Raw genomic sequence first — 14,430 nt, forward strand, 5'->3', positions numbered from 1 at the left:
GATGATTGGGCGCAAGGCAAGGTTGCCCGTTGACCTCTGTTTCGGGACTGCCACGGGTGAAATAACGCCAAAGCCTTACTTGAAGTATGTGGCTGATAATGAAGAAAGAGCTGCAAAGGGCTTATGAATTGGTTGGGGAGGCAGCTGCCAAGCAGAATCGGGGAACTAAGAAGAGGTATGACCAAAAAGTGAAGTTCTCCCAACTCCTGCCAGGAGACCAAGTGCTCATAAGGAATTTGGGATTACCTGGGAAGCACAAGCTGGCTGATCGCTGGTTGGGCACGCCCTATGTGGTGGAGAGTCAGTTGCCCAATTTTCTGGTTTTCCGAGTGCAGCCCGAGAATAGGACGGGGCCCATCAAGATTCTCCATCGGAATCATCTTTTGCCTCTGGGGCGAGATGTACACATAGAGCGGGAGCCGGAGGTGCCAGCTGCATCTAGTACCAGGACTATTGCGTCCACGCAGGGTGGAGGAAGAGCCCACACTAGGAGAGATGGGTCCAGGCCCAGCCCCTGTGAGAGATACTGACTCGGAGGATGATGACTTGGAGGATTGGTACATGCTGCCGTTCGCTGATGCCCCCATGATGAAGGGGGAGGCTCCTGGCCCTTCCCCCACTGGGTTGGGGGGGGGGGGGCTAGGGATGGGCCGTCGGGAGTACCATAGGGCATTGGAGAGGAGGATGTGGGGCCCGAGCAAGAGATAGAGGGTTCCGAGGTGCAGAGGGGTTTGGGTGACCACTCGCGGGAGGGTTCGCCTCATAGTTTCCATGAGTCTCCTGTAGTGTCTGAAGTGGAGGAGTTAGAAGAGGGAGTGCCCCAGTCTCAGAGAAGGTGGCGACCCCCCCACCCCCCCAGGTAGGTTGGCCTTTGTAGCCCCCGGGGAACAGGGTGTGATCCCCACTGTTTTGGGAAGTTATGTCACTGCTTTCTGCACTTGGATTGGGCTTTGTGTTTTTCAGGAAGAGTTGGCAAATTATCTGAGCGTCATGAGGGCATGACTAAATTTGGTGGGGGAAGAATGTAGGGCTCTCAGTACCATTAACTGTGGTGTTAACTGCTCAGGCTAAAAAAATGGCTTCTCTGTATTGTTATAATGAAATGGCTTCTTTGTAATGTTACTTAATGCTGTAATGGGTTTCTGTATCTGGAATGTTTGGATTATAACTGTAGATAAAGGGGGAACTAACCAATGGAGAATTGTTATGCTATGTTATATGTGGGAGCTGAGCGGGAGTTTGCAGTCTTTTTCGGGAGGCGAGCGAGGAGGACGGACGTGTGAGGAGCGGACAGCGGTTCCAGGGTGGTAGATACTGGAAGTCAGCAGTTCGGACAGTGGCCGAAGGCTTGGAAGATCGTTGTGGATGGAACCGGAGGCATGAGCTCCAACGCATTAAAATATGTGCACAAACTGATAAACTTACTGATTTGGTGCCTTTAGGTTATCTGTTTCTACTAACCCATCACTAAGAAACAACTATAAAATTGCAATTATATACTCGCCTTTGGTGTATTGTCTGGTATTTGTGTTGCGAGCGTGTACTGGGAGGGGCATTAAACCGTATTTACACTGAAGTATTGACTACTGGCGAGGCGACGGTTCACCCTAGGTGAACGGGGGTAAATTGGGGGCATGGATGCCACATTTGTTTCAACAGGTGTTGGTGTTCATCTTAATTTCTTGGTCTAAGTGAAGTGGAACCTTAAGAGTTTGGCCCCTACGTGCCTTTTACATTGCTTAAATCACTGTCTTGTGGCCGAGCCTCCTATATTAGCCATCTTGCAGCTGTTTTTTCTGTAGTATGTTTTCAATGCCTACATAGTAATTTCTTTTCCAAGTTAAGGGCTTGGAAAATGATCTCTTGGTCATTCTCATCAAGTTAGTTCTGTTTTTTTGTGGGGGTGAAGTGGAGAAACATGACCTAACTTTAGCCAGTTATTGCAGACTTAAGAAAAATCAATGAGCTGTGAACATCTTGTAGCTCCTGTAGTCTTGAATTGATGGGTTATTTTATCAAGTTTTGTATGAGAAGGACTGATCTTGTAGGTTTCCACTGACTTTGTGATGTTGCTTTTTTGATATTTGGGGTTAATGGAGAGAAAAATGGATTAGGCATTGGTCAGACCAGCAGTCAATGGTGGCACTAAGAATGAGTGATTTTTGTAAGCCCTCTTGCTTAGGTGATGATTTGATCTAGCAGGTGCTATTTCTTGGGGTAGGGAGATTGGGGCATTTTGGGTGTGTGTCACATATTGTGTCACTGGGAGAGCCAGTGAATGTGGTATATTTAGATTTTCAAAAGGCTTTTGACAAGGTCCCACACAGGAGATTAGTATGCAAACTTAAAGCACACGGTATTGGGGGTATGGTATTGATGTGGATAGAGAATTGGTTATCAGACAGGAAGCAAAGTGTGGGAGTAAACGGGACCTTTTCAGAATGGCAGGCAGTGACTAGTGGGGTACTGCAAGGCTCAGTGCTGGGACCCCAGTTGTTTACAATATACATGAATGATTTAGACGAGGGAATTAAATGCAGCATCTCCGAGTTTGCGGATGACACGAAGCTAGGCGGCGGTGTTAGCTGTGAGGAGGATACTAAAAGGATGCAGGGTGACTTGGATAGGTTAGGTGAGTGGGCAAATTCATGGCAGATGCAATTTAATGTGGATAAATGTGAGGTTATCCACTTTGGTTGCAAGAACAGGAAAACAGATTATTATCTGAACGGTGGCCAATTAGGAAAAGGGGAGATGCAACGAGACCTGGGTGTCATTGTACACCAGTCATTGAAGGTGGGCATGCAGGTACAGCAGGCGGTGAAAAAGGCAAATGGTATGTTGGCATTCATAGCAAAAGGATTTGAGTACAGGAGCAGGGAGGTTCTACTGCAGTTGTACAAGGCCTTGGTGAGACCTAGAATACTGTGTGTAGTTTTGGTCCGCTAATCTGAGGAAAGACATTCTTGCCATAGAGGGAATACAGAGAAGGTTCACCAGATTGATTCCTGGACTTTCATATGAAGAAAGACTGGATCGACTAGGCTTATACTCACTGGAATTTAGAAGATTGAGGGGGGATCTTATTGAAACGTATATAACTCTAAAGGGGTTGGACAGGCTAGATGCAGGAAGATTGTATCCGATGTTGGGGAAGTCCAGAACGAGGGGTCACAGTTTAAGGATAAAGGGGAAGCCTTTTAGGACCGAGATGAGGAAAAACTTCTTCACACAGAGAGTGGTGAATCTGTGGAATTCTCTGCCACAGGAAACAGTTGAGGCCGGTTCATTGGCTATATTTAAGAGGAAGTTAGATATGGCCCTTGTGGCTAAAGGGATCAGGGGTATGAAGAGAAAGCAGGTACAGGGTTCTGAGTTGGATGATCAGCCATGATCATACTGAATGGCGGTGCAGGCTCAAAGGGCCGAATGGCCTACTCCTGCACCTATTTTCTGTGTTTCTATATGAAACATGTCATTTATTACCATTTTGTCAAGAGGATGGTCCCATTTGAGAGCTCTGCCTGTTTCTTTGGTTACACCTTACAAGACAGTTAAGTTTTTTGTGATGGTTTCTCCCATTGGAATGTTGTCTAGGATTCTCCCCCCCCCCCACCCCCCCCCCCAAGGTCAATGTCTTCCTTGGCCTTTTCCAAAGCTTCAAGGGGTAGGGCATATGCACTGATGACCACAGCTTGTTGCTTTGAGAGTTTGCTAAGGGATCGTAAGGCCATCACTTGAATACCGACTGGCATGAGATAGAAAATAAAAAGAACACTATCACCCTTCAATTTCTAATCAGTTTTTTAAAAAACATGTTGCCTTTCAGTATAAGTGGATTCTGGTTATTGGGCTATTTTTAATCAGGGTAGCCATTTATTTGGGACAACATTTAAAAGAACAAAATCTAAATTGTTAAAATATCCAGGATTCATTTAGTTTGTTTGGAACACTTTTCCACTTAGTTGGAGTAGGGAGACTTTTGCTGATCAGTTTCCAGCTAGCATCAGTCAAGTGCTCTTGCGTGGCTGTTAGATGCTACGTATACTTAGAGCAGTCAGTTTTTAAATAGTGTCAGTTGTATGTGTTTGTGTTTAAAAAGCAGTGATTTTTGTCACTGACAGTTGGCAGAAAGTAACGAGTAAGACAATTTAGAACTGTGTTGCTCACAGCGATTTCAAGCATTCAGGTTTGGAAATACTAGAAATAACCAGGAATGAAAACGAAACAAATTTGCTACTTTAAGTTAGGAACTCAGAGAAATTTGAAGGTATTGACAATCATTTTGAATGTTAAAATGAAAATGAAGATTTGGAGAATACATTTGTTTGTACTAGGTGTCTGCACTGATTTTGTTCATTTACAGGCAATCAAAATAACGTAGCACATAAATTTTGATAACTAGTAGGAACTGTTACAATTTTATAGTATTGTAAATATATTGGTAGTGTTCTAATTTGTTCTCTATTTCATTTAAATACATAAATTATTACTCATTTAAGTGGTAGTTTGTTGTTAATACCTTTTAACTACTACCATGAACCTTCAGCTAATCTACTTAATTGGGCCAAAATGTACTGGTCCCTATATGTCCCAATTAATTGGAATCTACCATATTGCTATTAGGGGAAAATTATGCTTAGATTGTCCTTTTAAAGCAGATAGTAATAATTTTATATTTTAAAATCAGGAAATTCACTCTATTTATTGTACTGAGAAGACAACAAGAACATAAGAAATAGGATCAGGAGCAGGCCATCTGGCTTGTTGAGTTTGTTCCACCATTCAATAAGATCATGGACTCATCTCTATCTACCTGCCTTTTTCCCATAACCCTTAATTCCCCTTCTATGCAAAAATCTATTCAACTTTGTCTTAACTATATTTACTGAAGTAGCCTCCACTGCTCCATTGGGCATAGAATTCCACAGATTCACCACTCTCTGGGAAAAGCAGTTCCTCCTCATCTTTGTCCTACATCTACCCTAGTTCTAGTCTCTCCTACCAGTGGAAACATCTTTTCTATCCCTTTCATAATTTTATGTTTCTATAAGATCTCCTCTCATTCTTTTCAGTTGTAGGTTCAGCACTTGCAGTTCAAGAAAGCCATCATGATGCATTCTATGACTCCCTCAACCAACTTAATTCACCTAATCTATGTGCAAGTTAAAGTTCCTATGATAACTGCTGTTTCATTCTTACATGCCTCAGATATTTCTGTTTATTGCATGTGCCAATGTAATGTTATTATTCGGTGGCCAATAGACAACTCCCACCAGTGATACTTTTACCCCCTTTGTTATTCCTAATCTCAGATGGAATCAACATTCTGCTCCTTAGATCTTATATCGTCTCTCACTATTGCCCTGATCTTATCTTTAATTAAGAGCGCTACCCACCTCCCTTACCTTACTGCCTATCCTTCAGTATTACCGGATATCCTTGGATATTTAATTCCCAATCCTCTCTACTCTGCAACCACATCTTTCTAATGGCCACTAAATTATACCCCTTTGTACTGATTTGTGCCACAAGTTTACTGACCCTGTTTCGAATACTATGGCATTCAAAGAAAGTGCCCTTATGCTCATTGTGTTTTTAAAATCTTGTGATCTTTTACTCTTTTGCACGACTTTTCTTCATTCCACTCTTGCTTTATTCTTTTATGATCTTTTGCTTTTTCTTCATCTTTATCCAAACTTCTCTTTTTTACTTTATGCATACTTCTCCAATCTGTTCTCTAATATCCCCCCCCCCCATATTTAGCTTATAGCCCCAACCACAGGCCTAGTTATGCGATTTGCTAGGATTCAGGTCCCATCACGGTTCAGGTGGAGCATGCCCCATTGTACAGCTCCCCCCTTCCCCAATACTGGTGCCAATTTCACACAAATTCAAACCCACTTCTCCCACACCAATCATTGAACAATGCATTGAACTCTCTAATCTTCTTGACTCTATGCCAATTTGCATGTGGCTCAAGTAGTAATCCAGAGATAGCCACCTTTTTGGTTCTGCTTTATAATTTAGTCTCTAGCTGCTCAAATTCCCTCAGCAGAATGTCATTTACTCTGTAGTAACTATTGAATCAGCCATGTAACAGTAGTACATACTGTAAATAACATTTTGTGGGAGTAACAAATTCCCAGGCCCAGATGGTTACCAGTCCAGGATTTTCAAGGAAATGAGAACCTTGTTAATACCTGAAATATGAGCTTATAGTTAACTTGTCTATTGGGAAACTCTGCACTAAAGTTTAAAAAAACTGAGTGTATATTTCTTCAATCCAGAAAATTATATTAAGAAGACAAGGAAGGGTGGAACTAAGTTTTTGTAGACCAATTAATCTAATACATCCTGTCAATAAATTACTATGTTTATAGTTAAGGGCAGCTTTTGGGAGTTAAGAAATTTGAAATCGGACTAAAGACACCATTAAAAATTCCTTTTCTATGGTAAATTGTTAAATTATCACTGCAAACAGTGAAGGGGTGAGTGATAGCAAGGTGAGTTCCTAGGATGAGCTGAGTTTGTGGGGTATTGCAGATGGAGTTCCGATGCCCATACATGTGGCCTGGTGCAAGGTTGAATCGCTCTGGGCCCAGATAGACTGAAAAGATGGGGTTGGTCGGGATGAGAGTCGATTTCACTTGCTCTCTGTGATGGTCACTCCTGTCTCCATGGCACTGAAGCTACTGCATGATCACTACTGCCAAACTGGTCTATGTCAGATTCCATTTCCCAGGCCCTACATTCATCTCTGGAGAAGCTGGACAATAAAGGCAGCAATGCTGTTCTCTAGTTTATTGACAAAAGCAATATTATAATTCCAAGCAAACTCATCTCCAAACACCTAATCCTGCAATTCAACACTTCCCTTTGCTCCTGAATCCTTGACTTCATGACTAACAATAAAGATAGACAGCAAAACTAGAACCTTACAAGGCTGCATTCTCTTGTCCTCTCTTCTACTCCCCGTACACATGACTGCTTGGCCAGATTCTGCTTCAACTCCCATCTACAAGTTTGCAGATGATAGCAATGTAGCAGGCCGTATCTCAGATCATGATGAGTTAAAGTGCTGGAAGGAAGTAGTCTAGAGACAGGGCGTGACACCAACCGTTCCCTGCAAAACCAAAGCATTGACTTCAGGAAGGGAGCTGTGAATATATTCCTGTTTACATCAACGGTGCAGAAGTCAAGAGCATTGAGAGGTTCAAGTTCCAAGCACCAATAGCCTGTTTCAGTCCAACCATGTTGATGCCGTTTCCAAGAAAACTCACTAGAACCTTTATTTTTCTTCAGGAGGCCAAAGAAATTTGGCATGCCAACCTTGAGCCATGCCACCATTTATTAATGCAACATCAAATGCATACTATCAGGATGCAGCATGGTGTGAAATGTCAACTGTTCTGTCCATGGCCACAAGAAACTGCAGATTTGTAAACATAACTCAGCACATTAGAGTAAGCAGCCTCCTCTCTGAGCTCTGTGCTTCTTGCTGCCTCAATAAAGCAGCCAGCATGATCAGAAATCCCAGACATTTTGTCCTCCCTATCCTTCTGTTCAACTTGAGATATAAAAGCCTAAAAGCAAGATCACTAGGCTCAAGGACAGCTTCTGTCACATTGTTATAAAACTTGAATGGTTCCCTAGTGTGTATGACCTTGCAGCTTACCTCATTGTGATCTTGCATCATTCTGTCTTATCTGCATTGTACTTTCTCTATACTGTAACCATTTATTCTGCACTTGTTTATTACAGTATTTTGCCTTGTACTACTTCACTGCACTGATATGAATTGATCTGTGTGGACTGTATACAAGACAGGGTTTTCTCTCTACCTCAGCACATGTAAACAGATTTACCAGTTGAATAATCGAATGTCAGGTGCAGAAAATCATCAGAGGATGCTATAAAATGCTGCTTAATTCTAAAGATCTGGAAGATAGAGTTATGTTACACTTGTCCAAAGTCCAAGTTGGAAGATACCAGTATATATCGATCTTTGAATGAATCTGGAGGTTTTAAGGGCATAAAGTTGTTTTTCTCCATTTTAGCCAGTTGAGAAATACAATACTAAGAAGTGCATTGAGTGCAAAATCTTCCAAGGTAAATGAATTTTAGAACTTGTGTCTCCAAATGCCAATAGGTGCTAGGCTAACTGTAAAGTTAACTCTGAAGTTGATAGGTTTAATTGACAAAATGATTTAAAAAATGGGGACAAATGACTGTATATAGACTCACCATTGAGCCTTGATTATTGTATTCTGGCATGGCTCAATGACTGGTGGGGCAGCTTAAGTGGAGAAATGGCCTATTCATGTTCCACGATTTTGTAAAAGCTACCCTATCGAAATTTATGTGGGTAAATAAGTGTTTTTCTTTATAAAGCAGTAAATTGGAACAATACTTTGAAATATTTAGATAACACTGATCTGTTTTCATTTTCTTTACAGGTAGCATTTGCAATTATGGAGGCTTAAAGAAGGAAGAATTTATAGGGGAGCTTCCCTTCCCCTGTGGTGGTTGGCTTCAAAGGAACAATATTCAGGAGAGTGCAATGGATATATTTTGACTGGAAGTTTACAACAATTTTTATTTTCCACAGATTTAACTAGATTTCTATTTTTGATTATTTAATTGCAACAGAGAGCCATAGTATATATAATGTTTTATAATATAAGAAAGCAGTATTTTGCTGTTTCCATGTACTGAGCTAATGTAACTAAGAGTTCAGAATTGCTAGAGTGCGGTGTTTTTAATGACACAAGCACAAATCTAGTGCTCTGGAGGTTTCTAGGCATCAAGTTCCATTAGCCTTAAGATTTTTTTTAAAGACTGAATTGTGAAGACAGGATGAATTCTATGATTGCTGACTGCACTCCAAAATGCCGATCTTTGCAGCACGCTCTCGATGTGACTTCGGTGATGACGAAGGGAACTGAAGGCCAGAATAAGGTCTTCCTTTCATCTTATTGCTACAATGCAGCTTCCCTAAAGGATAGCTTTGGTAGAACTGTTCTACACATGGCTGCATCTTGTGGTAAAAGGTCAGTTTTGGAATGGCTCCTTGAGAGAAAAGGGGCTGATCCTTCTGCGAAAGATAAAGAATCAGGATGGACAGCTCTGCATAGAAGTATCTTCTATGGGCACATTGATTGTGCTATGTTTCTTCTGAAGGTATTGTAATCTGTTCTGATTTTGATTGTTTAATTATCTCAAGAGTCCGCTCTAATGGTTAACTTCTTGATCTTGTAATATGGAAGTGTTCTTTTATTGCATCTTATATTGTGCTGACTGGAGTAAATAGACAAAATAAAATTATTGAATGTTCAGTCCTCAGTTTAATTTAGTATCTAAAATCTTCTGTGGGGTTGTGGAAATTTTAAAATTCAAACTTTACAGCCATTTAAAATGTGTATTTGAAGTAACTCAGAGGTAGTCACCAATGACACAGAAGTAAATTGATGTTTATTTCTTTAATATGAAGCAAGAGAAGTTTGATTTTGTAACATCTTAGTTCTTTGAAATTATTTTCCTTGTTTGAAATTGGTGAGAGATTTGCTTGCACAAGGTTTAAGTTGACATAGAAGTCCAGCCTCAGACTGAGAAATTACTGGTGCTATGTTTGGAACGTGTGTTTGTGCAAACGTGTGGAAATTCCAAACTTGACAGCCATTCCTTGCAAAATCTGGACCACTGTAGAATACCGAATCATTGACGGTAACTCAGTAAACTTAGCTGTCATTGGTAGGTGTCCTCCTATTTTTTGAGCTATGTTTATACCATGACTAAAATTGTAATTTGGTGATTTGTATTTCATTATATTCTCAGGATTCATAGTTCCTTGCCTCATGTACATCTGACTTTGAAGCATGCCAGTTTATAATTACTAATATACAACTTCTCCATATTGCTTTGCAGCATGGTGGGAGTAGCCTTTACGTGCAGGATAAGGAAGGGTTATGTACGCTCGACTTGGCCATGAAAGATCGACCATCATACGTGATTTATAGAAAGACTGGTATTGACCTTTCTTTCTCTCTATACTTTCATTTTGAGGACTAGATTTTTTAATTTTTACTCTTTAGTAAAAGAAAATTGAGCATACTGTAGTATTACCATCTCCTAGCTCCAGATTCAACTGGAATTGGAGATTAATCACATTTTAAAAGTGGGGTTGCTTCATGACTTTTGCATACATTTTAAGTACAAGACTGGCTTAGATTCATCATTGCAAGCTACTCTGCCAGTTTGTATGCAAACTGACAAGCTTCATCGAAAATCCTTCTGAGAAATGGAGCTGTCAGCTAAGACTAACAAGTTGGTTTGAGAGAGAAGATAAGGGAATAAACTGCTGTGACATCAGCAAATAATGTAAGCAGACAATCTGTAATCTTGTTTGGTTAGTTACAAAAGGATTATCTTTAGATATCTCTAGATACTTTAGTGATCCCAAAGAAAATTACAGTGTCACAGTAGCATTACATGTGCACAAAAAAAATTAGAAGAGAAATAAGAAAGAATAAAAAAATAAGTTTTCTCAAACAGTTGAATGGGGGGAGGGGTCATCACTTCACTGGCTGTAAGTTGACTCATTATAGAGTCTAATGGCTGAGTGTAAGAATGATCTCGTATAGTGCTCTTTGAAGCAATGCAGTTGTCTTAGTCTGTTACTAAAAGTGCTCCTCTGTTCGGCTCAGGAGGCATGCAGAGGGTGAGAAACATTGTCCAGAATTGCCAGGATTACTTTCAACCACCACAGACTCTAGTGTATCCAGTTTGAAAACACACAAATACGTTCTTTCTATAAAAGTGTTTAGGCATTTGGGGTTAATTAATTAATTTGGGTATGAATGTTTGAGTTTTATATTTAGAGGTTTAATGTATTTTACTTCTGATATGTATATTTAGGTTTATTTTCTAGATCCTACCGAAGTCTATACATGGGGTAACAACACTAATTTTACTCTTGGTCATGGAAACCAACAAAGCAAACATCACCCTGAGCTTCTAGATTACTTCTCAAGATCGGGGACATATATTAAACAGGTACAAAAAGTTTTGTACTATAAAAAATATTATGTTTTACTATCCATTGTTATAAAATGAGAGCTCCTCAGAAGGCATTTCATAATTTTTCCAACTATTACCTTAGTGGTTACACTTTCCTCTCTGCATTTTAGTTCAAGCTCTATCCCAAAATCATTAGAATCTGTTGATGCATAAAATTGATTGAGTGCTGTACATTTGAAAGTGTAATCTTTTAAGTTAAATGTTAAGTTATCCCTGTGTTCCTCTTGGATCTACCTTATCTCATGTCACTTTTCAAAATGTGAAGAGGTCCTGTCTCTCATGTACTCTTGCAAAAACAAAATAGTTGAACTCATCAATAATTCACTTTCTTGCTTGCTGAATGTTCTGCATAAATTAACAGCTGGATTTTGTTTCCTCAGAAAAATGTTGTTTAGTTAGTATGGAGGCATTTTGAAATGTCATGAGACTGAAAGGTCTGTTAATGCTAACTTAATTGTGTGTGTACTTTGTACTGTATTTGGGGGAAAAATGTTTAAAACCAAAACAACACAAGTTATATTTAACCTTTAAATTGATCTTATTAAATCCCCTGAGCTTTGAGATTTAAATCTCTCAAATTTGAATGTTACTTAAAAATAAAGCCAATACTTCTACTTGTTTTGTGTCAAACCAAAAATTTGAGTACTTATTTAACATGAGTAACTTATTTAATATCCCAAGGTACTTTATAAGGGAATTATGAAAGAAATGTTTACTCTGAATCATAAGGTGTCAATATTTTGGGGTAACTTGAGAAAGTATGTCCTGAGGAGTATTTCAAATGGTCAGTAAGAGGTGGGAAAAGCCTAGAACTGGGCTTCAAGAGTTTGAGCTTTGGCCATTTATGGCATTGTCATCAATCTTGGAGAGCTTAATTTTAAAGGTATGAAAGGGGCCGGAATTAGAGAGTTAATGGTTGAAGGACTGGAGGAGATTAGAGAGGCAGTGACATAGCTGGAAGGAGAAGATTTAAAGATGTATTGTAAAATCATTGAGTAACTTAACTGAGAAACAAGCTGCATCCAAAAGCAATGGGGAATTAGAACAGGGGAATTATTGTTTTGGATCAACTCAGATGTGTAGACCATAGAATGAAAGAGCCACCTAGGAGTAGGTAGCAATAATTAAGCGACAACTAGGGCATGGATTAGGATTTCAGCGTCAACATAGTTGAACAGATTGGGTAGAGACTCACTAATATTATGAACAGCGTTAGACATTTGCCTGGAAAAGTAATTTCAGTGTATTGCTTTTTGTAGTTCACTTCAAATAATTTATTTATAGGCATTGCTGGTAACAGTATTGGAAAGGATGATGAATTCAGCCAAATTAAATGTTCATGGAAGGGACATGGAACTTGCTAATTGTGCATTTTATGGAAATTATGTAGTGTTTTGTGAGGTGAATGAAATCAATGTTGCTAAGTTTTGAATAGTATAGCATGTAATTCAAAACTGGAGTATTATGCTGTTTGTTATTCACAAATGCATTTTTAAAATGCAGAACATGTCTTGGTTATTGAACCTAACCAATGGTTTGCTGGTTCAGAAAATCTTCAGGTTACTGCTTTACTCATGGACTGTTTTTTAGTAGGTTGTTCGCGAGACTAGTTGAAAGCTAGGTATGTTCCAATTGGACAAGTTTCAATAAAAATAGATCTTGCTTTGGTAAGACCATTCTGAATTACTGTGTACAGTTTAAGCAAACATGTATTTGTCTTGGAGGCAGTGCAAAGACAGTTTACTAGATTGGTGCATGGTATTTACCTTATGAGGAAAGTTTGAGTAGTACAGGCTTGTGCTTGGAGTTTGAACCAATAAGATGTGATCTAGCTGAAAAATAACTTGAGATTCTGAGATGTCTTGTCCAGGTAGATTGCTGTGTTGATGTTTGCATTAGGTTCTAGCATGGTCTCAAGATAAAGGAAGGTTCATTTTAAGCTGATCAGAAAACTAATTTCTTTGACGTTTGTGAATGTTTGGAATTCTCAGTAGTAGAAGGTTGTTGGATGTTAAGTCACTCAGCTTTGATCTTAAGTGGCAGAGTAGACTTGAGGTGTAGATTGGCACAGCTTTCTTATTTCTTAATTGATATGCACATTTGAACTTCTACTGGATTAGAATTGTATTGTTTTACATCAAATTTATTCTACCCATTTTGGTTTTGCGGAAAACGCCAATCGAACCAAATTTGAAGCTGTTGCTGTAAAAAGGTCAAGATGTTGCTTTCTGTTGCAAATGGAAACTAAATTACATAATCCAACGAGACTCTCAGCACTCAGATGTGTAAAATCAAAAGCAACAAAAATATCTTTACTCTTCAAATTATTTACTGTGTTTTTAATACCTTCCAGGTTGTGCTTTGCAAGTTCCATTCTGTGTTCCTCTCCCAGAAAGGTCAAGTTTATACTTGCGGTCATGGTCAGGGAGGGCGCCTTGGGCATGGAGATGAACAAACATACCTTGTATGTAAATTTAAAAAAGCTATTTATTACAGTTATATACAGTTTATATTCTTTGTATTTTTTTATACTTTTTAGGAAAAGAGAACATAATTTATGTATTAGAGTATGAACAGAGAGAGTACCCTGAGAAAAGATTAAGTAGATTGGACCTATATTCATTATAGATCAGAAGAACAAGAGTATAAGAAAATAGGTGTAGACAATCATGCTCTTCATAACTGTCTCCCTTTTAATATGAATAATACTGGATCTAAGCTGACCTTGTATCTTCATACCCCTCAATTCCTCTACTTACCAAGCATTTATCCATCTCCTCTTTAAGTAATGACTCAGCTTCCACCACTTGCCAAGCCAGAGTATTTTAAGGTGATTAGAAGAAAGTATAGGGAAGATGTCAGAGGTAAGTTCTTTTACCCACAGAGTGTAGTAGGGGCATGGAATGTGCTTTCAGGGGTAGTGGTAGAGACAGATACATTATAGAGTTTTGAAAGATTCCTATATAGGCATATGGAGGAAAGAACAATGGAGGCATGTTACCAGGAGTCATTCGATTGATCTTGGAATTGGTTAAATGTTGGCATAACTTTGTGGGCTGAAGGGCCTATACTGTGCTGTACTCTTCTGTGGTCTAATGAGGTTCTTCTTGAACCTGATGGGTGGGACTTTGGGCTTCTGAACCTCCTGCTCATTGGTAACTATAAGTAGGTGGCATGGTCTGGGTGGTGAGGATTTTTAACTGTGGTGCCGCATTGAGGCAGTGCTCCTGTGGATACTAACCAGGTGCAAATATGTGTCTCTGATGTATTGGGCAGATTCTGCTACTCTCCACAGCTTACATTTCTGCACGTTCATATTGCCATACCAGACCATGATGTAACCACTTGGGA

The 14,430-nt window shown here is 39.5% G+C and overlaps 1 protein-coding gene across 4 annotated transcripts in view; it reads left to right on the plus strand.

Moving 5' to 3' along the window:
* ibtk (inhibitor of Bruton agammaglobulinemia tyrosine kinase) overlaps nt 1–14,430 on the plus strand; it is a 119,366-nt gene that overhangs the window by 22,484 nt on the left and 82,452 nt on the right. For 2 of the 4 annotated variants that reach the window (XM_073056416.1, XM_073056415.1), the window contains 4 exons: nt 8,460–9,183; nt 9,928–10,027; nt 10,931–11,055; nt 13,433–13,543. In XM_073056416.1, the coding sequence (XP_072912517.1) occupies nt 8,860–9,183; nt 9,928–10,027; nt 10,931–11,055; nt 13,433–13,543 (660 nt within the window). In that variant the 5' untranslated portion in view covers nt 8,460–8,859. The remainder of the gene's footprint in view (nt 1–8,459; nt 9,184–9,927; nt 10,028–10,930; nt 11,056–13,432; nt 13,544–14,430) is intronic. The other 2 variants (XM_073056417.1, XM_073056418.1) reach the window with 2 other exon arrangements.

The sequence above is a fragment of the Hemitrygon akajei genome, chromosome 9 (genome assembly GCF_048418815.1).
Source record: "Hemitrygon akajei chromosome 9, sHemAka1.3, whole genome shotgun sequence".
Classification (NCBI taxonomy): Eukaryota; Metazoa; Chordata; class Chondrichthyes; order Myliobatiformes; family Dasyatidae; genus Hemitrygon; species Hemitrygon akajei.